This window comes from Phycodurus eques, chromosome 2 (genome assembly GCF_024500275.1).
Source record: "Phycodurus eques isolate BA_2022a chromosome 2, UOR_Pequ_1.1, whole genome shotgun sequence".
Lineage (NCBI taxonomy): Eukaryota > Metazoa > Chordata > Actinopteri > Syngnathiformes > Syngnathidae > Phycodurus > Phycodurus eques.
In genome coordinates this window covers 7,001,117-7,027,418 of record NC_084526.1, presented here as the reverse complement: position 1 = coordinate 7,027,418, position 26,302 = coordinate 7,001,117, and the positions used below count along the sequence as shown (strand labels likewise).

General features: G+C 41.7%; 1 protein-coding gene across 3 annotated transcripts in view; it reads left to right on the top strand.

The window, feature by feature from the left end:
- The window catches only part of LOC133395980 (SH3 and multiple ankyrin repeat domains protein 2-like), a 304,904-nt gene that overhangs the window by 73,360 nt on the left and 205,242 nt on the right, over positions 1-26,302 (top strand). For all 3 annotated transcript variants that reach the window (XM_061665354.1, XM_061665346.1, XM_061665361.1), the window contains exons 5-8: positions 7,658-7,766; positions 12,963-13,114; positions 15,667-15,834; positions 20,020-20,136. In XM_061665354.1, coding sequence (XP_061521338.1) covers positions 7,658-7,766; positions 12,963-13,114; positions 15,667-15,834; positions 20,020-20,136 — 546 coding nt within the window. The remainder of the gene's footprint in view (positions 1-7,657; positions 7,767-12,962; positions 13,115-15,666; positions 15,835-20,019; positions 20,137-26,302) is intronic.

The window sequence follows — 26,302 nt, the reverse complement described above, 5'->3', positions numbered from 1 at the left end:
CAGCTGATCAAGAGCCGACCCCACCAAAGACCTGTGTGGCGCAGGACGAGGCCCGGAGCGCGCCAGACGCCACACATCACGAAAGCCCCCCGTGCAACACAGTCCCACCCCAAGCGCCACACCGAGGAGGCCAGCCACCAACCTCAACAAAGTCAAGACACACCCCTGCCCGCCGCATAATTTGCACGCACCCTTGACTGACTGGGAGCATTTCCTGCCGACACGCTGCTTATACAGAGGAAAAGCGGACGTGGCTGAGGACAACATGCGGACGTAAAGGGTGCGTGTGAAGGAGGACGCGAAAGGCACGCCCCCAGTAGGTATATAGCGCCGGTATGTGCATTGTGCAAAACAGCATCAGTTTGGCTAAGGATCCTGATAATGACTGCGGTCAAGCCTTGCATGGCAGCATTCTCCCATTGATTTAAGAATGCGTGTGTGAATGTGAGGCTTTGTAAAGCGCTTTGGGCACTGTGATGATGTAGATAAAGTGCTATATAAGTGCAGTCCATTTACCATTTATTTTTTCTAAGATATCAAATAAACTACATTTTTAATGTATCTCAAGAGTCAAATTAACTTTGCTTGTTGCATTCCTTAACCGAAGAGCACTGACGTCCGTATTATTGGGAAGCTTTAATTTGAAGGTGGCTTTCGCCGCGAGTTGGCGACTTATTACCGTAATGCCTAGTATGAACAAAATTAGGGGCGGCTGGCTTGACTGCTACTTTACTCGTGGAGGCTGGCTTGACCGCAGTCGAAAACGGCACCTAAGAAGACACAAGCTTATAAAGCACAGTTTAAACTGCAAGCTATCAGTTCCGCAGAGGAACATGGGAATTGAGCAGCCACGAGATAATTCAAGATCAACGAATCCATGGTTCGCAAGTTGAGGAAGCAGGAAACCGAGCTTCGCCAAGTCAAGAAGACGTAGCTGAGTTTCCGCAGAAACAGGGTGAGGTGGCCCGAGTTGGAAGACCAACTCGAGCAATGGATTAATGAACTCCAACCGCTGGACATCGGTGTAAACAGGGAGTTCAAAGTGAAGTTGTGAGCGGCATGGGAGCGATGGATGACAGATGGCGAACACATCTTTACTAAGACTAGGAGGCAGCGCCACAATTTGTGAATGGATTGTGGATGCTTGGGCTAACGTGTCTGCTTGCACTATTGTTCGAGCTTTCGTAAAAGCCGGCATCATTTCTGAGGAGCCGCACAGCAACTGAGAACTTGCCCAGCTGTTGATTTCGGATACAGAAGATGAGGACTTTGATGGATTTGTGGATGAGGATTGATAAAAAAATAACATGATTACATTGTTAAATACTTCAATAAAGTACAACCGAACTCAGTTTTGCTCCTGCTGCCTTTTTAAAAACATTGTTTTAGCGTGCATGCATGCTACCGTATGTTTTACCATGCTTGCGCCCAATAATACGGTGCGCCTTATGTATGTGTTGAATACAGAAATATGCCCCGTAACGGTAACTGCGACTTTTAATACGGTGCGCCTTATGGTCGTGAAAATACAGTAACTAGTGACCAGAATCGCTATATGGGCGTACAATGCCAAAGAGCATGAAAATAAGTGTCTGGAGTGTTTTCAGTACAATGAGTGCATATGTTTGATTTTGAATAGCCCATTTTATGCATACTATATTGCGTAGCGTGGCATCTATGGAGTACTTTGAACTGGATTAGCTGTAAATTACTGTTTTTTTGTCACTGGGAATGTGTTTCTACAGATTTGTGCCCAGTAATCAATGTCAGTAGACACTGAGAGGTCTTTTTCCCATTTTACGACTGGTAAGTGTATTAAATTAGTACTTGAGATTAATTTGTATACATTTGAAAGGGTTTTTTTTGTTTTGTGGAAGTAGTTCTACTATTTTCTGAACAAAAACAGGTAGTTCTAAAGTATTTGTGTGTGTTGAGCCACCTTTTTAGGATTGTTGTTCTAACTTTATAGTATTGAAGAAAGTTACCATCTCTAATTTGAAATTCTTGGAATAAGCTTTCACGTCACCTGAATACATTATTTTTGAATAAATGATGTAGGTGGTCAATTCCACTTTGTTCCCATGTGCTGCAGTAAAATGGTATTTTGTTCATCTCAAAATCGGGATTGTGCCAGATTGGGGAGGAATGATATGGTGCTAACTGAAATTGCGTGGTTTGTAGACTTTTCCAACAGGCCAATAAAGTGGCTTGGTTCGCCCAAGCCACTTCTTTTTTTTAGAGTAAAATTTTAAAATCGCGGAGTCTAGCATTTGGAACCATTTTAATGTGGGTTTGAATGGGATCATTGAAAATAAATAGTTACTTTGTGGTAACGTTTTCATTTTTACTGTAGCTATACGCCCTAAAAGTGAGATATGTAGGCTGGTCCAACGTTTTACGTCATAGAAATTTGTATTTCCAGTAGGTATGTGATTTAAATTATTTAACTTTTTTATTATTATAAATATATATATATTATATTATTTTATTATTATATATTATATTATATTTTATTTATTATTTAAATTTTGCTGAGATATTATCCATCCATCCATTTTCTGTACCGCTTCTCCTCACTACGGTTGCGGGGGTGCTGGGGTAGAGCCTGAACTGGTCGCCAGCCAATTGCAGGGCACATATACACAAACAACCAACTGTTATGAGTGACTGTGGGACAATCTGTGTGAGTGTATCATCTATACGTGTGTGGGAAAGGTAGATATTTCTTATAAATACTATGTCCAATGGAAACCTTCTTACTGTGTATCTGGTAATATGAAGTTGTGTTAGGAAGTATTATGTATTCCGGTATTGAACGTGTTGTATATGGTCCCCCCCTTTTAAGAAAGGGGACCGCAGGGTGTGTTCCAACTACAGGGGGATCACACTCCTCTGCCTCCCTGGTGAGGTCTATTCAGGGGTGCTGGAGAGGATGGTCCATCAGGAAGTCGAATCTCAGAATCAGGAGGACCAGTGTGGTTTTCGTCCTGGCCGTGGAACAGTGGTCCAGCTCTACACCCTAGGCAGGGTCCTCGAGGGTGCATGGGAGTTCGCCCAACCAGTCTACATGTGTTTTGTGGACTTGGAGAAGGCGTTTCACCCTGTCCCTGTGGGGGGTGCTTCGGGAGTATGGGGTACTGATACGGGCTGATCGGTCCCTGTACGACCGGTGTTAGAGTTTCGTCCGCATTGCCGGCAGTAAGACGGACTCGTTTCCGGTGAGGGTTGGACTCCGGCACTGCCTTGGTTTCATTAAATTTTATGCTAGTCTCGCCATTTCTGTCTCAGTGCAGAGCTTTGCTCCTCATCTCCCCTCTCGTGTTTCGATGTTGTGCTGTCACATGTCTTAGCAGCAGTCAGCGCCGAACAGCAACTGGTGAGTGGAAAGCACTTTAGCGTGCGCTCTTAGCTCCTCCTGCTCCCCCCTTTCATGTTTCGTGCCGTCACGTGACCTAGCAGCGCGAGCAAGCAAGCCGCTCTCTCCGCCCGCCCACGAGCACAGCGCACGCACACACAACGCGTGCCCTCCACAGCACTGTGAGCAGAAGAATGGCAGAAGAGAAGCACCATGTGGTTATATTTTCAGGTTGAAAATGACACATTGGCAAGCTGCACTATTTGCAAAAAGGCTGTAAGGTACAGTGGCAATACCACACATTTATACAAACACATGAAAAACCATGCCAAAGAAAACAATGACCTGCAGAAACGGAGAGAGGAGAGAAATGCGCACCCCCTACCCCGACCCACCCCATGGCTCTGCTGCCAGACCCCCAATTCAGAGGCAGAGGTCATTGGCAGAAGCTTTTCAGCATGCCAGAGAATAATAGTCTTGGAAGTAATATTTTATCATTAGTTAATATTCATTTTCAAATTTAAAACTATGTATTTGTGATTTTAGCCAACTCAAAATGTACCAATCAACAAAGACCTTTTTTATAATACATTATGTGTGTGTACTGCGATTGACTGGCGACCATTTCAGGGTGTACCCCACCTCTCGGCCGGAGATAGCTGGAATAGGCTCCAGCACGCTCGCGACCCGCGTGAGGATAAGCGGTACAGAAAATGGATGGATTATGTTTGTGTAATACCATGGAATTTACATTAAAATGTTATGATGTATTTGTTATATTCAAATGCTAAAAGAGTTAACAAGTCACAGAAGTGCATTAAAAGCATAAAATGTAAACACAATACCTTCTCAAACAAAACTATGTAAACAAAACATTTTTTCTGCAAGGGGTGGCTTATTTTTCTACTGGAGGCCAACAGTTTTTTTGTTTTGTTCCATCCTTTGATTTTTTAAAAGTATCAGTGTCGTTATCGTTTTTGTCAATACTGGCCCTGTATTACTTGGTAATGGAGCGATACCAAAATGTGTAGTATCGCACACCACTACTGTGCACGCCATAGAGTGACTTGCATGCACTTGAACCCCTATCCTTCTGTATCTGCGATGTGGACCTCTGGGGATGCTGGGGCTGTTTCCCCCTCCTCCTCTAGGGTTTGGTTGTATCCCTGTTACCCTGCTGGGGGGTGCCCGCTGATCGGTGATCGGCCATTCTGCATGGCCATGTACTGTAGCTGAACAGGACCGGTTAAAAAAAAAAAAAAAAAAACACACACCAAAAAAAACGTTTGAGCTGGATGTACTAACCACTCGTGCCACTCATTTGTATTTTTTACATTTAATTTATGAGGAGCTGTTAATATTCATTCATGTTAGTTTGTAATCATTTATAGACTAGATTGATTTCAGTTTACATTAGTTGTTATTTTAGCTAAAAAACAAAAACACATTAAAAAAAAAAAAAAGAATCACCAGGTGGTCTTTCAAGCATCATACCATGAAGATGGCTGACCCTCACTCAGTGATTGCTTATTACAGGGCTAAACCTGAATCCAGTGTCAAATTTAGAGAACATAAAATCACATTTGCGCTTTTGTCTGGAAAATGTGACAAAGCCATTTCTCCAGATACATTTCTCAGGAAATGGCAGATAGAGTCAGATTCTTATGGCTCACGGGTCCACCAATGACCAACGAGGTCCCCAAAATTAACATGATCCAAACCCATGATAAGTAAATGTTTGAACACAACTGTTGCAGTAAACAACAATAATATACTTGTGCTGAAGTAGTACTTTACTGTAACTACTAATAACAAATTAGTTTGTGTAATTTAGTGAATTTTCTCATTTATTTCATTGTACCCATACAGTCACTACTTTTTAAAACCAAAAGCAGTGAGATGTACCAATGAAAAATATGTAGTTCCATTAACGTTATGTGATGTAATGTGAATCTGTATTGCTCAGGGTGAGTGCTTGCAGCTTAATTACCTCCACCAAGCAGAAAGTAATTTGCATTTGTATGTGTGTTAGCCTCACAGTTGTGGGGACCGGGGTTCAAATCTGGGGCCCGCCTGTGTGGAGTTTGCATGTTCTCCCCGTGCCTGGGTGGGTTTTCTCCGGGCACTCGGGTTTCCTCCCACATCCTAAAAACATGCATGGTAGGTTAATTGGAAACTCTAAATTGCCCGTAGGTATGAATGTGAGTGCGAATGTTAGTTTGTTTCTATGTGCCCTGCGATTGGCTGGCAACCGGTTCAGGGTGTACCCCACCCCTCGCCCGAAGATAGCGGGGATAGGCGCCAGCAGCCCGCGATCCTAGTGAGGATAAGCGGTGAAGAAAATGTATGGATGTGTGTTAGCAGAATTAGGCTAAGGAGGCAACACTTGATTAATCTAGGACCTATACCAGATAAGAAATACCAAACAAAGCTGTTATATTTGTTCACTTTGGTTAACAGATTGGCCTTGGTGGAGGTCTGAACTTTCTAGCTCTCGGGCAGTTTTGTAAAAATCTGTGATATAGTTTATTTTAAGCACACACACACAAAGGCTCAAACAACATCCGTAAATATTATTTTTCACCCACCTTTGGCAAAAGGCTGCACTCTTTGAATGTTTTTGTTGTTTCTGTCGTTGCACATCAAAACAAGTGATGTCTGTTCATGTTTGCATCCCTTAAACACATTCACACGCTTTCAACACAATTGAAAATACCTCAACAACTCTATACATGGTCTGAGAAATGTACACATACAAACATACCCAAAGAAATGAGGCTACTGTAGGCCTTGCTAAAGGGTACATTGGCAGTTCTTGGGCCCTCTCAAGAAACCAATCCAAATGTCCACAATTTCGGATATTACGCTGAATAAATACGGTGAAACATATTGTACAACTCCAATTCCAATGAAGTTGGGACGTTGTGTTAAACATAAATAAAAAAAGAATACAGTGATTTGAAAATCATGTTCAGCCTATATGCTGAAAGGTACATATGCTGCCATCCAAGCATGGACGCCCCTGCTTATTTCAGCAAGACAATGCCAAACCACATTCTGCACGTGTTACAACAGCATGGCTTTGTAGTAAAAGAGTGCTAGTACTAGACTGGCCTGCCTGCAGTCCAGACCTGTCTCCCATTGAAAATGTGTGGCGCATTATGAAGCGTAAAATACGACAACGGAGACCCCGGACTGTTGAACAGCTGAAGCTGTACATCAAGCAAGAATGGGAAAGAATTCCACCTACAAAGCTTCAACAATTAGTGTCCTCATTTCCCAAACGTTTATTGAATGTTGTTAAAAGAAAAGGTGATGTAACACAGTGGTAAACATGACCCTGACCCAGCTATTTTGGAACGTGTTGCAGCCATAAAATTCTAAGTTAATGATTATTTGCTAAAAACAATCAAGTTTATCAGTTTGAACATTAAATATCTTCTTTGTAGTGTATTAAATTAAATATAGGTTGAACATGATTTGCAAATAATTTTATTTTGTTTTTATTTATGTTTAACACAACGTCCCAAATTAATTGGAATTGGGGTTGTAAATTGTGGTCAATTATTAGAACATTTTGCAATTATCCAGCCATCTATACAGCTTAACTTCACCGGGGTGAAGTTAAGGCAGGGTGAAGTTAAGGGTGAAGTTAAGGGAGAGGCAGCTGACTTTGGGCGAGAGGTGGTGTATACCCAGGACTGGTCGCCAGCCTTTGCAATTAAGTCAGTGAAATATTTAAATCATTTGACAGCCCAAATGATAACTAATAACTACATTTAGATTCCAATTGGATCTTTGTAGGGACAAAAACTGCTGAGGTGTTAGATTTAGTCAACCCATCTCCCAGCTTTTCCTCCCAATCCATGAAATGATTGCTTCTCATTGGCTTGATTTTCTTTTGCTAAATCATTCCTCATTTTTCTCCTCTCCTTCAGGGAGCTGTTCTCTTATCTATTTTTATCATGCGGCCTTGAATGAAAGCAAACGGGAACAGAAGTGGAAAAAATTCACATCCAATCTACTCTGTCACCACTCTCTAAATTCTGCCCCTTCCCCTGATATGCTCCTTGGTTTCAGTAGCCTTTTATTACTGTACATTCCTTAGTCATAACACGTGGTCTCCTTTTGTTCCCAATTTCTAAACACATTCTTTTTACCACCCCTTGTTATTGTTGAACGCCTACACTTTTGTGGAGACCAATCCGTTTTTTAATCAGTTCTGGGCCGCTAACCTGCTTTTTCACATCTCCCAATTTTTGTATTTATTCGAATACTTTATTGTCTTCTGTGGCTATGCAGGTCAATCTGAAGAAGTTCATGGACCTTATACTCCACAATCAGGTGGACAAAGTTTCTAAGATGTTAGAGAGAGGCCTTGATCCCAACTACCATGACAGTGACACTGGTGGTAAGTTTGCGTTTTGTACTCTAACAATAACACCAAATGATTACTACAAGCTTCAAGTATTACAATGAATTGTTTTAAATAAGTGTTGATGTTATGATGCTGATGATTATTATTATGATCACGATGATGAGTATGATGGTTATCATTATTATTATTATTATTATTAAATGTGTATGTTGTTCTTGTGTGTGTCTGTCTGCTGTCTTTTTCTTCCTTGCCCTTGGTATTTTCTAATACAGAGTGACACTCAAAAGCTAAACAAAATATAGAATAAATGGTTATTTATCACTTTCCCCAGAGGCTCACTTCCCGGTCTGACCTTAAACGCAAACCATACATATCTGTTTATTGTGAAACAGTACCCGCAAGGTCCTTATTCATTAAAAAAGTAACACTCCCATTGACTTTCACAGTTGGCTTTGGATTTCCAAGGACCAGTATTATACTAGAATTACACTAGAATCAACAGTCTTATCCGTATTGTATATTTTCTAATCATATCAGTCTGTCTGTCTGTCTGTCCTTGCGTCCAAATTTGTAGGTCCCTTTATTAACATATTTTCTCAGAAGCAGGTTAATATTTAGAATGACTTAAAGGTAAAATCTGAGATACGTTGATATCGGTATGTAATACAATGGACACAGTATTGGAGCAATAGCATAATAACAACAGTATGTATTTTGAAAGCAATATTTACTGCTTGATTTAATTAAAGAAAGATACCTCTCAAATAATTCAGGAACTCAATGGTGTTGCCATATTTTTATGTAGAATAAAATGAAGCAAAATGACAGAATTTCTTTCTAATGGGACAGGTAGATTTACAGTCAATTGTTTCAAACCAGAACTGTAACTCACCATCAGATTCATGAATATTGTACAAAGTTGGGTGAGATGAAATCATGTCTCTATGAGTATGTGTGCTTTAAATACTAATACTAATACTAATTACTCATCTAACATTGAAATAAATTGTAAATAATAGTCTACTTTAAAAAAAATTCTGACGGACTGACTGAAATCCAAGAGACAACAGAGGACACACTCGCCTGGCTTACCAACTTTGATCTACAACTATACTGTAGTTTAATCCTTACTGTCAGGAAAGAACAATACCAATTACTAAAGGTGGAGAAATCCGAGAAAACAGATTTAGCCGAAACAATAATGAAGAATGATGATATGATTTCTTTTTTAATTCATATAATTAAGTGTGCACAAATGGAATAAGTTATCAGCAGAAGTAAAGTCAGCCCCAAGTGCCAACATTTTTAAGTTCAGGTTAAAAACAGTTCTTTTTCTCATGCTTATGATTGACTACTCTATAGCATTTCCACTTTTAAATGATTTTTCTTGCACTGTACATTTATTTATTTTATTTTAAAATGTTTTTAAGCTGTCTTTTATCTTTCTCTTTATTTTTAAATGCTTTTATTCGTGTAAAGCACATTGAGTTACCTTGTGTATGAAATGCACTGTATAAATAAATTTGCTTTGGTGCTTTGCTTTGCATCCTCTTTGTTTGCAGTAGTTTAATGGCAGCTACTCAGGGACATGGCTCCAAATGTTAATCTCTATCCTCTTGCTGACAAATACCTGTATTTGCTTGGAGGTTTACATTGGGTATCTGTTTGATTTGTGCCTCAGAGTAAATTAAAAACTGATTATAGTCACCTGTGCAAGTCAACATTAACCCCATTTTGAGCTAAATACAGTAGAAGAGTGTAGTGTACAGTTTATGTACTCGTTTTATCAAGACCAGTCATTTGCTTACACATCCAGATAAGATAAAAATAAGAAAGACATGCTTGATGAAAATTTGCAGTGAAATCTACCCCCCCAAACATTTCTACCTTTTTCATTTTTTGTTTCGTTTTGTTTTGGCAATACAGTAAATACAGTTTTATTAGATGTTTAGCGACTGAGGCATATAACTGACACGTTTGCTTGCTCTGAACTTCGTCTCGTCAAAGACTATATGCACTCCTCTGTCTTGCAACACACCTGGCTGTTCACTCATGAGGGACTCCTACTTAACTAGACCAGGGGTTCTCAAATCTTTTGGATCCAGGGACCCCTTACAGAAAACATTTTTCTAACGACCCCATCATAATCCTAAAGCCATTTAAGCATAACTACCATGTGTACTCCTAATTACCATATGAATTAAATGTGCCTATTTTCAAGAAAAAAAAGCACAAAATGTTACGATAAGGGGGCACGGTGGGCGACTGGTTAACACAGCTGCCTCACAGTTCTGATGACCGGGGTTCAAATCCCGGCCCCACCTGTGTGGAGTTTGCACGTTCTCCCCGTGCCTGCGTGGGTTTTCTCCGGGTTACTCCGGTTTCCTCCAGCATCCCAAAAAACATGCATGGTAGGTTGATTGGAGACTCTAAATTGTCCATAGGTGTGAATGTGTGCGTGAATGGTTGTTTGTTTATATGTGTCCTGCGATTGGCTGGTGACCAGTTCGGGGTGTACCCCGCCTCTCGCCCGAAGATAGCTGGTATAGGCTCCAGCACGCCCGTGACCCTTGTGAGGATTAAGCGGTACAGAAAATGGATGGATGTTACGATAAAAAAAGTATTGATTGATTTAAAAAAAGTAGTGAAAAAAGTTGGAAGGTTATGAGAATTAAGTCATATTTTTTTCAAGATCAAGTCATAATATGATGATATTAAAGTAAAATTTTAACAAGTGAATTTCAAAAATAAATCTCAGATTTGGGAGGAGTAGTGTGGTTTTCATCCTGGCCATGAAACTGTATACAAGCTCTACACCTTCAGCAGGTTTCTAGTGGGTGCATGGGAGTTCGTCTAAACAGTATATATGTGCTTTGTGGACTTGGAGAGGCATTCAACCATGTCCCTCCAGGAGTCATGTAGGTGGTGGTCCGGGAGTATGGCATACCACACTCCCTAATATGGGCTGTTTGGTACCAGTATGACTGGTGTCTGAGTTTGGTCTGCATTGCTGGTGGTAAGTTGGATTGGTTTCTAGTGAGGGTTGGACTCCGCCATAGCTGCCCTTTGTCACCGATCCTGCTCCAAGTGGAGAGTTGTTTTTCACTAGTGAGGGAAGAATAGACAAGTAGATTTGCATAGCATCTACAGCGATGCGTACTCTGTCAGTCGTGGTGAAGAAGGAGCTGGACCGAAAGGTTTGATTTACCAGTCGAGCTACAGTACATTCCTACGCTCATCTATGGCCACAAGCTGTGGGTCGTGACCGAAAGAACAAGATCCCGGCTAAAAACGGCCAAAATGAGTTTCCTCTGTAGGGTTTCCTTTTCAAGAGATAGGCTGGGAAGCTTGGTCATCCATGAGAACTCAGAGTGGAGCCGCTGTTCCTCCGAGTACGAGAGGAGCCAGATGAGATGGCTTGGGGATCTGGTTAGGATTCCTCCTGGATGCATCCCTGTGGAAGTGTTGAGGGCACATCCCACTGGGAGGAGGCCCCGGGGATGACCCAGGACACGCTGGACAGATCATGTCTCTTGGCTGGCCTGGGAATGTTTATCGGGATCCTCCCCGGAAGAGCTGGGCGAAGTTGCTGGGGAGAGGGAAGCCTGAGCTTTGTTAGTTGGGTTGGTGCCTCCGAATAAGAGGAAGAAAGAGGATGGATGGATTAATGGATGGGCCTCACTGTTACAATACTTTCGGTGGGGTAGTATGGGTTACGAAATAGGATACGTACGGATATCTCAATGTCAAAGCAGTGGAAGAGGACAGATTGATGTAACCTCTTGTTGCAAGCCAGCCGTTATAAAAATATGCTGGTCGATGCCACGTCTACACAAACATTACGCCTGTGTTAAATCAAAACTACATGAATTCTGTAGGTTACCTGCCTTTAAGCCTATTGATATAGTGACTGCTTACGCCAATGTTGTTACTGCAATGTTGTTGTTTATGTTCTTACTCCAACATGCAGTGTAATGCAGTCAAAGACCTTCAGTTAAAACACTAGATTTCAGGTCTGGAGGCAGGTTAAAGGGGTATGTTCTTAGGAGGCCTTTTTATCACAAGGCTCAACACCATTGACCCTATGTATGAGGAGCCTTGCAATATGTAGTGTGGATTTACTGCCACGCATTTTTAAAGAAATGTGGAACATTATCAAAGAAAAAATACATCTGTTAAATAGACTACAATAACTATTATGCTGCTGAAGATGAATCCACTTGACAATTTTGTTTATTGGTTATTGTTATTTGGTTTTGAATATCTTATAAACGTCAAAAATATCCCTCTCGAATGGAGAGGTGTACTTGGCAAATCCAAAAATGAAGTGGACAGAAAGACCATGAAAATAGAACTACTGAGGAAAATAAAATTGTACTGTAGTTGAGAGGAGGAAAGGGTTATTAATCATAGTAAAAGGTCTTCAATTGGCTTGGCTTTGGCAGTTGGCTTGGCTTTGAATGCTATTATGATGGCGGCATGGTGACCAACTGGTTACCACATCCGCCTTACCATTCAGAGGTTGCGAGTTAAAATCCGAGCTCTGGCCTTCCTGTGTGGAGTATGTGTGTTCTCCCTGTGCCTGCATGGGTTTCTTGCCACATTCCAAAAAAGTAGGTTGCCCTGTGATTGGCTGGTGACCAATTCTGGGTGCACTGTGCCTCTTGCCCAAAATCAGCTTGGATAGGCTCCAGCTTGGATAGGTTCCAGCATTCCCGTGACCCGAGTGAGGACAAGTAGTACACAGAATGGATGGATGCTATTATGATTTTTTTCCCCTGACAGCATCTGCTACTCTGCTACTCTCACAAGATCAAAATAAGACATCAACCTTCCTGTTAAATTGACATACTGTTTGTGCATTTTATATCACTTGCACACATTTTTTTGTGTGTAAAAAATAGGAAAAGATGTCACGATTTAAAATTTCCATCCAGGTATCATTTAGTGTAATAGTGTAGGCAGGGATGCCTAGACTTGAGTTGTTCACTAGCCAGCTGTCAGAGAATGTTTTACTGCCACCATCATGTCCTATGCCATGACAATTGGCTGCTCTAAATCTGTACCTGTGAAGGGCTGTAAACTTCTTTCTAGAATTTAAACCGAAGAATTAAAAAAATTTGCAAAAAACATTCTGAAGCCATATTGAGTTATTGTATTCCCAAGAAAACTGTAACGTGCGTAATTTAAAACACCCATTCCTACCTATATCCCTTGTGTCACCTCTAGAGTGCCCTTTGACCTTTGCAGCACATCTGGATAACGTGGTGGAGATGATCAAGGTTCTTAAGAATGGAGGTGCTCACTTGGACTTCAGAGCCAAAGATGGTATGACAGCCCTCCATAAAGCAGCACGTTGCAAGAACCAGGTTACACTCACGGTAAGAGAACATACAGGCCTGATTCACTTAAATGCCAAATAACGGGTGCTAAATTGCTTGTTCATTGCATCAAATTGCAGAGGTTCTCAACACTTTACTAGAAAATTGTAAATGTCTTAATCTCATCCAATGTCTCTCATCCAAGTATAGAAATAACTCACTTTGCCAAGTTTGCAATCGCCAGGGAGGGCTTCACTAGCATGGAGAGCAGGGCCAACCCTACCCAATGTGGCACCCCAGGCGAGACTTTATATGCCCCCCGCCCCCTCCCCATTGGCAAGTTACATATGTTTAAAAAAGAAATCGAATAGTGTTTATTTAAATTGTTTGTTTTTACTACTGTCTTCAGTTTATAATATGTCACCCAATTTAAAATATATTACAAAAAATATTTCTTAATTTGTTTCCTGTATCTGTACTGTTCTTTATTGTCAAACAAATCATGCGAGTGACTCGCTGTGGTGACCCCCTGATTGGACAAAAAAAGTCACAACTTTACCTCTCTTTCTTCTGTTTTCTGAGAGTGACAAGGTACAAACCACGATCAGGCGGAGGAGGAGGGGTCGGGCGAGACAGAACATGTTTTTTTTAATTCAATTTGTAGTTTTATTAATGGGGAATTGCGTTCCGTTTGTACCTACAGTATGTTAGCTTTTCCATTTTAGTTGTCATCTTATTGTACCTGTAAACATGCAGCTTCCCCAATTGAAAAAGACCACCAAAGATTTCATCTGGATTTCATTCAATAACGAAGCAGCTTTTTTTCTTTTTTTCCTCCTTTTATTTTGGCATTCAGTAGTTTATTTTTTACAGTTCATCAAAAAGTTGTATTCTTCACCAGTTCATCACTTGCGGAGGTGCATTAAATGCATTGGCATTAGCATTTGAGCACCACCCTTAGATTCAATTATGTTTCACATTTCTCCACAATAAATATAAATAAAGCCGTCACTGTTGTTTTAACATTAATTTATTAACATAATGTATATCCATGCTCTTATTGCCCTTTAATATGAAATATTTTACAGGAAATTTTATTCATTCAGATGAATTCTTCTATCATGAAAATATTTTAGTCTTATACTATTTTAAGCGCAACCAATGTGACGTCAGACACACGTTGCATGCTCAACTCAATCAGCGCAGTAAACACAGCTTAACGAGTCTGTTGATCTAAAAACAGAGCTTTGCTGTTTGGACTCATGTGGATGATTTAGTCATGGGCAATGTGTTGCATAAGTACCTTTACAAAGCCTCTTTGACCCATTCTGTACTTGCTAACAGCGTTTGTTTACATCAGAGTTGCTTTCATCAGTAGCTGGGTGTGTCGCTTAAATGCTCCGGCCAGGAACGCTGATTTCAAACTATTTCACATGGGTCCCCTTGGCTGTTTATATTACTTCAATTTACTCATTTTACTTTCCTAGAAGTTGAAACATTTTGTCTTGAAATTAAGTGTTAATATTATTAATTTGTTTTTTAAATATTATTACGCCTGTGACCCTAGTAAGCGGTAAAGAAAATGGATGGATGGATATCCATCCTTCCATCCATCCATTTTCTGAGCCGCTTATCCTCACAATGGTCGCAGGCGTGCTGGAACCTATCCCAACTATCTTTGGGCGAGAGCAGGAGTACACCCTGAACTGGTCACCAGCCAATCGCAGGGCACAAACAAGCAAACAAACAACCATTCGCACTCACATTCACACCTAGGGGCAATTTAGAGTTCAATTAACCTCACATGCATGTTTTTGGAATGTGGAAGGAAACCAGAGTACCCAGAGAAAACCCACGCAGGCATGGGGAGAACATGCATAGTGAGGCAGATGTGCTAACCAGTCGGCCACCTTAATTACTGTATTTTCAGTGTGAATTTTTACTCTTTGGCGCTCCATAGTTTGTGCAATCGACAGTGGGGGAAATTCGTATGTGCAAAGTGTGCAAGCACTGGGGGCGGCACTCTGGGGCGAAGACAGTCGACCATGTGGGCACCTTCTAAGGGCCTGTGGATGCCATTAAGGGGTTTCGCACAGGTCACCATTAAAGCCAACACCGCCACCGGCAATCACTGTGTCCACTGGCACAGCACCATCATTGCCCTTCCCTGTCATTGTCATTCAAACTTCATAGTGGATAGGATTTTTTCATTGGACTTCGGGGCTAATGATTAGGCTAACAAGATGTAGCAACCATATTAAGGGCCGGGAAATAAACTTATGACAAGCTGAGATACTATTATCCTGTATGTTGCTGTTTCTGCCAGATTTGTAAAGTTATGTTTCAGTTTGTGTGGAATTCTAAGGAATCATGCATGATTTTTGTTGTCTGTGCTGTTGAAAGAGAAGTTCGAATATAAAAACGTTTTTCTGTTATACACTGTACATGGTTGCCACAATTATTTACACTTAAAAACACAACGATGTCAATTAGTAATTTGGAGTCATGACGTAGTCAGGAAATGGAATGGTTGACATAGCTTGCTCAATAAGTCAGATAACCTTTTTGTTTTGGACTCCCCACTTACACCACCACATGCACCCATTTTGCAGACACTGTTGGAGCTGGGGGCATCTCCAGACTACAAGGACAGCCGTGGTCTGACTCCTTTGTATCACAGCGTGATTGTGGGGGGAGACCCAGGTTGCGGTGAGCTCCTTTTGAATCATCACGCCTCTGTGTGCTGCCAGGATGAGAATGGATGGCATGAAATTCATCAGGTACACACAAGCACACCACGAGATTCACCAGCTGCACTCATTTTCACAGAGGGAATTTGGGCTGTTTAGTTATTTAGAGTAGTTTGATTTGGGAAGGCAGTATGAAACCACATAGACACGCATTGTGGCAGCTGCTACCCACCTAAGATAAAAGTCATGTTGGGCAACTCGCCCTGCAGCTATGACAACACAATGCGCATCTCCACACTGTGTTTGTGTGTGTGTGTGTGTGTGTGTGTGTGTGTGTGGGTGTGTGGGTGTAGGTGTGTGTGCGTGTGCTTGTCTGTGTTTAGACCATCAGTTTTATCAGACTGTGCATATCGCACTCACTGTGTTCACTTCCAAATTCTTTGCCTTCCCCAATCTGTCCCACTTCTGACACAGTAATGATCAGCTTTTAGGCTGGTTATACAATGTTCAGAACTATGTGTATGCATCACATATTGCAAATAGCATGGCAATATCAGTGTTTATAATGTTTTTATTCACATTTATTGACCATTATTAAACAAAGTAAATAACTGAATTTAAACGTAAACCTTTAGGTAACATTGTAGGCGGGTCCAGCTAGCTTTAACTTTTTATCTCAATTTGGAATTCTGTTAGATGCAAAATGTTAACATTGTGGTGGCACAACATTTTACATTTTGCCTTAATTATGAATGACTTTCAAGCAGTTTGTATCTAGTGATGACCAAGATGAAAATCTTTCCAAAAAAAAAAAGGACTGCCTGTATTATGCCTGTATTAAACTCCATTTAATACCCATACAATTTGTCCAACCTTTTCCACTGGTTGTGTCACGATTAGTAAATGCATGGTAACGGACTGGACCCAAAAGCACACGGAGGCGCAGGAAGTAGATGAGTGCTTTATTTGGGGGTAGCTCATGGTTTGTATACCCAAGTCGTGATACGGTTGTCCGTCGGAACAAGCAACTTGCAGGAAGCTGGAGCTTGTGCAGGTGAAGAGCTTGACAGCGTGGCTGGAGCGGGCAGCGAAGTGGGAAACACGGGAGGAACACTGGAGGCGGAGGAGAACACAAGAGGATCAATACAAATGTGGGTAGCCAAGTAATCAATCAAACACAAGAGAAGGAATCACGAGAGTCGGCCTGTGTACTACGAACGAGTGTGACTACTCTGGTGTTGTATCCCTGGATCTGACACGCTTAAATGCAGGCAGTGATGAGTGCTGATTGAGAACAGGTGCGCGGGCTAGGTGGTAATGATTGCTGGAGAGTGAGGGAAAAGAGAGGCACAAAGCGCCACCCAAGCTCCAAAGAGGAATTGCAGGGCACAGATCATGACAGGTTGGAGAAGAACTGCCATATTTCTATGACCCTATGTAGTTACTTTGGCCAAGCATGACCTTAATGCTTCTCAGGGTGGGCCGCATAAAAATCCTTAATCAATGAGTCATACAATATAAGCCTGTGAGAGTTCCAAGAATGTTCCTCCAGACCATACCCCTCCCTGTCCACCAAAAACTGAATGATGTATCCCAGGAAGTGTACGGAGGAGAGGTGGAATTCACACTTTTCAGGTTTCACAAAGAGGTGGTTCTCAAGTAGTCGTTGAAGGGCTTGGCGCACATGTTGGCGATGTTCTTCGGGAGAGCGGGAGAAGATGAAAATCACAAAGACGAACCGGTTGACCATATCACGGAGGACACCGTTATTATTAGTACAAATGCGGGTAGTCAAGTAATCAATCCAACACAAGGGAAGGAATCTCGAGAGTTGGCCTGTGTACCACGGATGAGGTTGAATACTCTGGCGTTGGATCCCTGGATGTGGAAGGCTTAAATGCAGGCAATGATGACTGCTGATGGAGATCAGGTGCGCGGGCGAGGGGGTGATTATTGCTGGAGCGAGAGGGAAAAGAGACCCATATTGTTGCGCCACCCAAGCTCCAAAGAGGAACTGCAGGGCACAGATCATGACAGGTTGGAGAAGAACTGCCATATTTCTATGACCCTATGGAGTTACTTTGGCCAAGCATGACCTTGATGTACAGTGTGATTCTACACATTTACTCATGCAGTATTTTCTGTCGCACCATTAGGAAAATTACAATGCCTCTGCTTCGAAGGAGGATCCGTGATGTTATACATTTACTTTATTTGATGTCTTTTATTATTTATTTTGGTCAGTAATTAGTAAAAGAAAAAAAAGTAAATGTCTATTTTTTTTCATCAGTGTTTTGTTTTCCCCCCTGCTATATGATTTGTTTTTTTTGTTCCATAGTACGATTTTTTCAAATACCTCCCAGTTTTTTTTTTTTATAAAACGTTGGGTGACCCATGTGCAAGACAACGCTGAGGCTTGAAAAATTGATTTTGCTTTTACTGTTTGATCTCAATAAAATCATTCATCATTAGTCTTTGTTTCTTGTATCATTCGCCAAAAAAGTAGCCTCCTTGCAAACATACAGACTTGCAAACAACTACAAAAATACGATGATAAAAAATAACACTTACCAAAATATGTCAAAAGATATTAAATAAAGGAAAAAGATGTGACGTAAAAAGTAATTATATATGTTGTTGAAAGTAAATGTATAACATGACAGATTCTTCTTTAAAGATTTCATTTTTCCTTATGGTGTGACTCCCAGTCAATTGACTTACTCAGAAAATATTGCATGTGTAACTATGTACAGCATATCAATGTCCTTGTTGCACCATTCTGGAAATCATAACTTTTATTTCACCAGCAAGCACTCAAGTTATAATTATATATAGCTAATGTATGATGAGGGATCCCTTGAAATCATTCTGATTTCTTACTGTAATGTATGTGGTGGATTGTGCAACTTTGATTACATTTTAAATCTAGCAATTTACACCTCTTTCTTTTATATTGCTGTATTTCAGTATATTTTGGGCCAAACAAACAACGGCCCTCTTCGGAATCTCGTTTTTACTTAAGAACTTTCCTTTCCTATCCAAGCGAGATGAACTGGAAGTACTTGGAGGAGTGGCCTTTCAAATTCTACAAAATGCTTAGGAAAGTTGCCTCAATGCCACCTTTAATCCACCTTTAGCATAGGTTACCGGTACTCCTTTGCAACCTTTCCGATAGGAAAGGAAACAATCCTGTACAGCAGTACAACAGCAATATTTAAAGCAAGAGACCACCGACAAGGTTTACAAACTTCACAAAGACGCTTGAATGTCACGTTAGAGACTTTAAAAATAATTACATAAAACCTTTATCTGAATAAAAGAAAAAGAACATACCAGAACAAGTAAACAAAAATGCATCAAGAATACAGTCCCAGTGAACAATAACAACAATAATATAAAATGTGCCTCAATAATTTTAAGATTAATAATATAGGCTAGCCATACAAAAAAAAAAAAAAAAAAACAGCTGTAAACACAAAACATAAAATACGGAAACATCTGTGAGGGATAAAACTTCCAGTTAAAGAGAAAAAGGACCAAAAAAACCAAGCTTTTTTTTTTCATATTTATTCAGAAAACAACATACAAACACAATCGCCAGGGGGTGACATATGATCAGTGGCAAAAAGGCAAATAATCATATTACAAAAAGACATAGATTCAAAGTTTTAATATCTTTCACCGTGTCTATTGGTCCTAATATATTGCTTGTCTTCATTTTAGTATACCTATCTATATATTTTTAATTGTTGTAGAAATATTTTACATGGGTAGAATCTGTGGATTATTTTAAAAGACTCCTCAGTGCTGTCCTTTCCTATGTTCGAAAGGAGGCACCTTTTCACGTCTCCTTGACCCGGTGACGTATTACTGCAAAGGTTAAGGAAAGGTGGCATTAAGGTTAGGAGATTGGAGAATCCGAAGAGGGCCCTCGTGATTCTGTTGCTTTGGACATTTCAGCATTTCCGGTGCTCTTCTAAACAAATGCAATTCCTTGTTGTTTTACACAGAATCCCTTTTTTCTTCTTCTTCTTCTGATTGGTGCATTTTATCGTATTTAGACTTCATCTAATGCCTTTAATCTCCTGCTCACGCTCATGTGTTCCTCCTTTTTTTTAAGTGGCTGGATTCAAACTGAGGGTATACCGTTTCTCCACATTCTTAATCTTATCTCATTTGTAGCACATTGGCATCTAGTGTTAAATGCATGGTACTGCAACATCCGCTTTCTTCTGTCGGAGTTAAAGGTTGTGTGCTGCTACCTTGTGTTTGCAGGCCTGCCGACATGGACATGTGCAGCACCTGGAGCATCTACTGTTCTATGGAGCAGACATGAGTGCTCAGAATGCCTCAGGAAACTCTGCCCTACATGTCTGTGCGCTATATAACCAGGTGAGTCGGGAGCACAAAGTTGGTTAAAATGTCCATTTTAGCCAGGTGTCAATTCTCCGGTTAAACATATGCACAAGAAATGAGGAGGGGCAATATAGCATGTGAGGAAAAATATAAATTTAAAGTTACAATATAAATAACTGTACCTTAAAATATTACATTTTGATTGCAAACAGCCTCTTAATACAAGAATAGCATTTCTCGTGTTGCCTTGGCAATCTAGAATCTCAACCCCTTTCATGATCTATAATGTTAATACACCATCCTCGATACCTCTCATGCTGTTTGTGCTCATTTAAAGGTCAGATGACAAAGATGTTATGGGCTCAGTTAAAATTCATATTTGCGTTGTTTATATGTTATGTAATACATGCACGTAACTTCCAGCAAGTTTTCAACCATAGTTTAGGTAAAAATGTGTTTTTTATGACGCATATTGAGTCCTCCCCGAACATACCCGAAGCTCAAGACACCGGAGTGTGGTTACTCTATCCACCGCAAGGGCTACCGGAAGTGACGTTGCAATTGACAAACACAGTGCACTACACACTGTACGCAATAGTGAGCAACGTGTTGAAATATGTGGAGGAGGAGGATTTCGACATACAGGAGCACCCAACTGAAATTGGCATCGTCAAAGCGTACATGTTTGAGCCGAACAGGAGGTCGAAACCTGACAGTGACGACGACGAGCAGCCAAGTAGCAGCTGTAAAACAGAAAAAGAGTGGCCAAAGAGTGGACATACCGATGTGACGGTATGTCAAAACCATGTCTTTTTATACAGTCATGGCTTGAAATAATGCCACCCCAGGGGTGCCAATATTTTTTAGCACGACTATACGCATTATATATTCATATATGCTTCAGTGACATGGCACAAGCTTTTACATAGGATGCAGTATTCCTATATATTGTGTGCCCTTCGTTCGAGTTGCGTTATAACACGCCGCACACAGTCTTTGCCGTGTGTCTGTTGGCTTGTCATATAGGCAAAAGTACAGACGTCAGCACTGAAAACTACTGCGTGGGTCTTTTTCCTACTCCCCAGTGCATAGTAACCATAATACCTACCAGTCGTAGGTATATACAAGGAAAATGCTCACCTCGTCTGCGCCGCTTCGCTGGTGCATCGTGGCGGCTGCGAGATTTAGTTCTCTTGCTGCCGGTGGAGGTCCCGATGGCCGTAGGAAAAATAGTTGGCACCGCAGCTGGTTTCAGCCTCTGCCTAACTACACCTGTGTATCCAATGCTTTCTCAAAACACGCCAATTTGGAATGCTTGCTAGGCACCCATATCTGACCACGTTTCTTCCCTTTCGAGTGACCATCACTATCCACTGGTCACGTATTCCTTCTTCACTTGGAAAACCCCCCCCAAAAAAATCTTGCCGCTGCCTGAACCATTTGTACAACCAAATGCCACACAATAAACCATCGTGACATTGTTAAATCATACGACAACAAATATACAAGGACGGGAACAACAGCACGGAACAATAGTACACAACGCCGAATGAACAGGATGTTTGGCTTGTGTGACGTCACAGCGCCGGAAAGAGACGAGACCGGAAGGTGCATTCTGCATCATATTTATCAAAATAATTCTTGTATATCTGCCATATAATCACTTCAAAATGGCAGATGTGGTTTATAAAGGGATTCTAGAGTTATCAAGCAAAATTTTGAAATCTTTGTCCTCTGACCTTTAAGTGCTAATGTTACTATTTAGAGCTGTATGCAGACATTCTACAAACTGATTCAATGTTAAAATTATCAACTAATGTGTAAGACATGACAATATAACTGTTTTTGGTGTTTTTAATGTGTAAATTCAAAGGTTCTCTTTAGCTTTTGAACATTATTTCTGGTTCCATTTCCTCCAGCGGGAAGTTAGTTAGATCTTGCATTATGAACAGACAATTGGTACCAAACAGTTTTCAATGTAGGAAACACTCAGATGAGATGCAATCTTTGAGCATGCTAAGATTTTCAACCAGTAGGTCACAATACATTCGGTAACTAGTAATGGAAGTGAAGGTCGAATGTGAATATCGACTCCATAACTAACTTCTCTTGGCCAACTCGTCAACAAATACACACGGATATGATTTTTATTCCAAACGGCAGTAAACCATGCAAGATTTCAAAGTAGCAGTAATTCAGACTGTTTCCTTTGACTATAGTGGACAGTATATCGACAAAAAGGACTGAAACATGAAATTCTCATTTGCTAAAAAGTCCCCCAAAACAGCTTCAGTTATATTGTCAGAATCCACTACCATCATCTCACTGCCTCAATTTAGTCTTTTTTAAAAGCGTGTGGTGCTGTTTCTGCTGCTCTACCTCATTCAGTTCGGTTCTGTGTCTATGCACCCTGCTGGGTCCTTGTCCCTTCTCCTCATGGGAATAATTACGTGATTTTTTTTTTATTGCTGCACACACAGATACCAAATACTAATCCCTAAATTTAGAACTGTAGGTTTATGGATACTTTCTGTCAAAAGGTTTGCATGTTCTCCTCGTGCTTGCGTGGGTTTTCTCTGCGTACTTGGGCTTCCGCCCACATTCCAAAAAGATGCCTGTTAGGTTCTTTGAAGATTCTAAATTTCCCATACAGTACAGTACGTGTGAATGTTTGTTTGTCTAACAAATGTGCCCTGGCATTTGGCTGGTGACCAGGCCAGCGTGTAACCCACCTCTTGCTCAAAGTCAGCTGGGATAGGCTCCAGCTCACCCTCGACCCTAATGAGTACAACAGTGTCCAGGGCTCTTCTGAGGGGTATTGCTGCAAGTGTCTTCACTCTTCTTGTTTTTTTTTCTTTTTCATTTTCCCAAAAAGTACTTGTAAAGCAAAAATATGGTGTGTAAATTTGACATACCACAGAAAAGAGTGTTGAAAACAACCCTGCCAAATTTGAATTATTAAAAATCTCACCAAGTATATAAAACAAGGCTTCAAAATCATGAAAAATCAAAATGGTCTCTGCTGTCAAATCCTGTGGGCAAGCCTGACGAATGCATTGAAACCACACCCCATTCAACTGTTAAGTGTCAATCAAATACCATTCTACAACCTGGAAAATGGATGCTACGTTGTATAGCAATTTTCTTAAGCCTAATGTTTGAGACACCAGAACCAGAAGACAACTCTGAGCCAGAAGAAACTGACCTATTGGAGAATCAACCTCGTTCCTCTCAGTCTGCAGCAGAACAGTAATTTTTCCCCACCCATTTATGGGCTACCAATATGTTAGTACAGTGTTCAACTCTCACACCCAAAATGTGTTCACCTACGGGCAATTTAGAGTCTTCAATGAACCTACCATGCATGTTTTTGGGATGCAGGAGGAAACCGGAGTGCCCAGAGAAAACCCACGCAGGCATGGGGAGAACATGCAAACTCACAGGCAGGGCTGGGGATTGAACCCCCGTCCTCAGAACTGTGAGGCAGACGCTCTAACCAATCGTCCACCTAATTTAGTCTTAAATATCACATTATAATTAATCAGGAAAACAGTTGTTGGTGGCCATTTTGAAAAATGGGTGTCATGTTGAAAAATCATGCCTCCATATCCACATCTTTTGGGAATGCCTTTGGCTATATGTGTACCAAATTCCATGCTTTTATCACAAACTGAACAATTCCTGTATATTTTTTAACTAACCTGCTTCACTATAGTGATGAGTACTAGTGCTGATCACTATTTAGTACAAATGTGCAACATTCTCAAAAGAAAGAAATAAACAAGAAACTCCTGTCACGCTTTTGACTGATCAGAAACATCTTTATTTGGCAAGTATGTCAAAAACACACAAGGAATTTGTCGCCGGTAATTGGAGCCGCTCTATTACGACAACAGACAGTCAATTGACAGAGAACACTTTTGAGACATAAAGACACTAAAAAAAAAAAAACATTTACTGAGCAATAAAAGGTTCAATAAGGCCAGTAATCTGGTAATTATTGTTATTATTTTTTTTGACAATTGTGCAAAATGATGCCGAGTCTGCTAGCAATAAGTGCAATTTGAAATGACTAATAGAACAATAGTCTGGTGTAGTGAGCATTGTGCAAATGGCGCAGAGATTTGTGACTAGTAGTGCGATAATCTGGGACAATGTCAATTTTGCCAATGGTGCAGATACTTCTCAAGCACATGAGTGTCCAGTAAATTGGCAGTATGTTACAATGGTTAGTTAATGGCAAGAAGGAAGAAGGTGTTGTAATGTCTGGTTGTTTTAGTTTGCATTGATCAATACTGCTTACCTGAGGGAAGGAGCTGGAAGAGGTTGGGACCAGGAGGTGGAGGGTCCAAGAGGATTTTGCATGCTCTTGTCTTAGTTCTGGCAGCGTGCAAGTCCTCACGGGTGGGTAGGGCGTTACCAACAATCTTTTCAGCAGTTTTGATTGTCCGTTGCAGTTGGCGTTTTTCCTTTTTTGTGGCAGCACCAAAACAGACAGTGATGTATGAACACTGGACAGCTTCGATGACTGCTGTGTAGAAGTCCTGAGCGTGTTCAGCTCCAGGTTGCGTCGGGCACACCGCAGCTCCAGCCCCTCCACTTCCTGTCGATACGCAGCCTCGTCACTGACTTTGATGAGGCCGATGACTGTGGTGTCGTCTGCAAACTTCGGGAGTTTGACAGCCGGGTGGGTTGAGGTGCAGTCGTTTGTGTAGAGAGAGAAGAGCAGCGGAGAGAGGACACAACGTTAGGGCGCCCAAGTCCTGGTAGTGCGTGTAGATGAGTTGGTGTCCCCCAGCCTCACCTGCTGTGTCCTGCCCGTCAGGAAGCTGTAAATCCACTGGAAAATGGTATTATTTAACCATTGTATGTTATCACAATGTACTACATTATATGGAAACAATCCTGAATAATATGCATAGTTGACGTAAAACTTCAAAGGTATTGAATAACCTCTAAATATTAATATTGATAAAATGTTTCCTCTCCTTGAGCCATCACCTTATTATGGTGGAGAGGATTGTGTGTCCCAATGATCCGAGGAGCCAAGTTGTTTGGGGCTTTATGCCCCTGGCAGGGTCACCCATGGCAAACAGGTCCTAGGTGAGGGACCAGACAAAGCAAGGCTCAAAAGACTCCTCGGATGCGTAAAAATACTGGAAAACGTTTTCGCTTGCCCGGACACGGGTCACCGGAGCCCCCCTCTGGAGCTAGGCCTGGAGTTGGGGCTCAAAGACAAGCGGCCTGCACCCATGGGACCCAGCCGGGCACAGCCCGAAAGGGTAATGTGGGTCCCCCTTCCCATGGGTTCACCCTCTGTGGGAGGGACCATAGGGGTCGGGTGAAGTGTGCAGTGGCCGAAGGCAGTGACTTTGGCAATCCGATCCGCGGCTACAGAAGCTGGCACTAGGGACGTGAAACGTCACCTCTCTGGCAGGAAGGAGCCCGAGCTGGATATGTGAGGTCGAGAAGTTCCGACTAGATATAGTCGGGCTCGCCTCCACACACAGCTTGGGCTCTGGAACCAGTCCTCTCGAGAGGGTTTGGACTCTCTTCCACTTCAGCGTACCCACTATTTTCGGTCTCCTTGGAGGGGGTGCTGGAGAGCAATCCTGCTGGGGACTCCATTATTCTGCTGGGGGAATTCAATGCTCACGTGGGCATTGAAAGTGAGACCGGGAATGGCGTGGTTGTGGGGAACGGCCTCCCCAATCAGAACCTGAATGGTGTTCCGTTATTGGACTTCTGTGCTCATCAAGGATTGTCCATAACGAACACCATGTTCAAGCTTAAGGGTGTCCATACGTGCACTTAGCACCAGGACAGCTTAGCCCGTAGTTCAATGATCGACATTGTGGTCGTGTCATCAGACTTGCGGCTCACCACCTGGTGATGTGTTGGCTCCGATGGTGGGGGAACATGCCACTCCAACCTGGCAGGCCCAAACGTTATGTGGGGGTCTGCTGGGAACTTCTGGCAGAATCCCCTGTCAGAAGGAGTTTCAACTCACACCTCCGACAGAACTTTGCTCACCTACCGGGGGAGGTGGGGACATTGAGTCCGAGTGGACCATGTTCCGCGCCTCCATTGCTGAGGCGGCCGACCAGAGCTCTGGCCGTAAGGTTGTCGGTGCCTGTCATGGTGGCAACCCCCAAACACGTTGGACACCAGCGGTGAGGGATGCCGTCAACCTGAAGGAGTC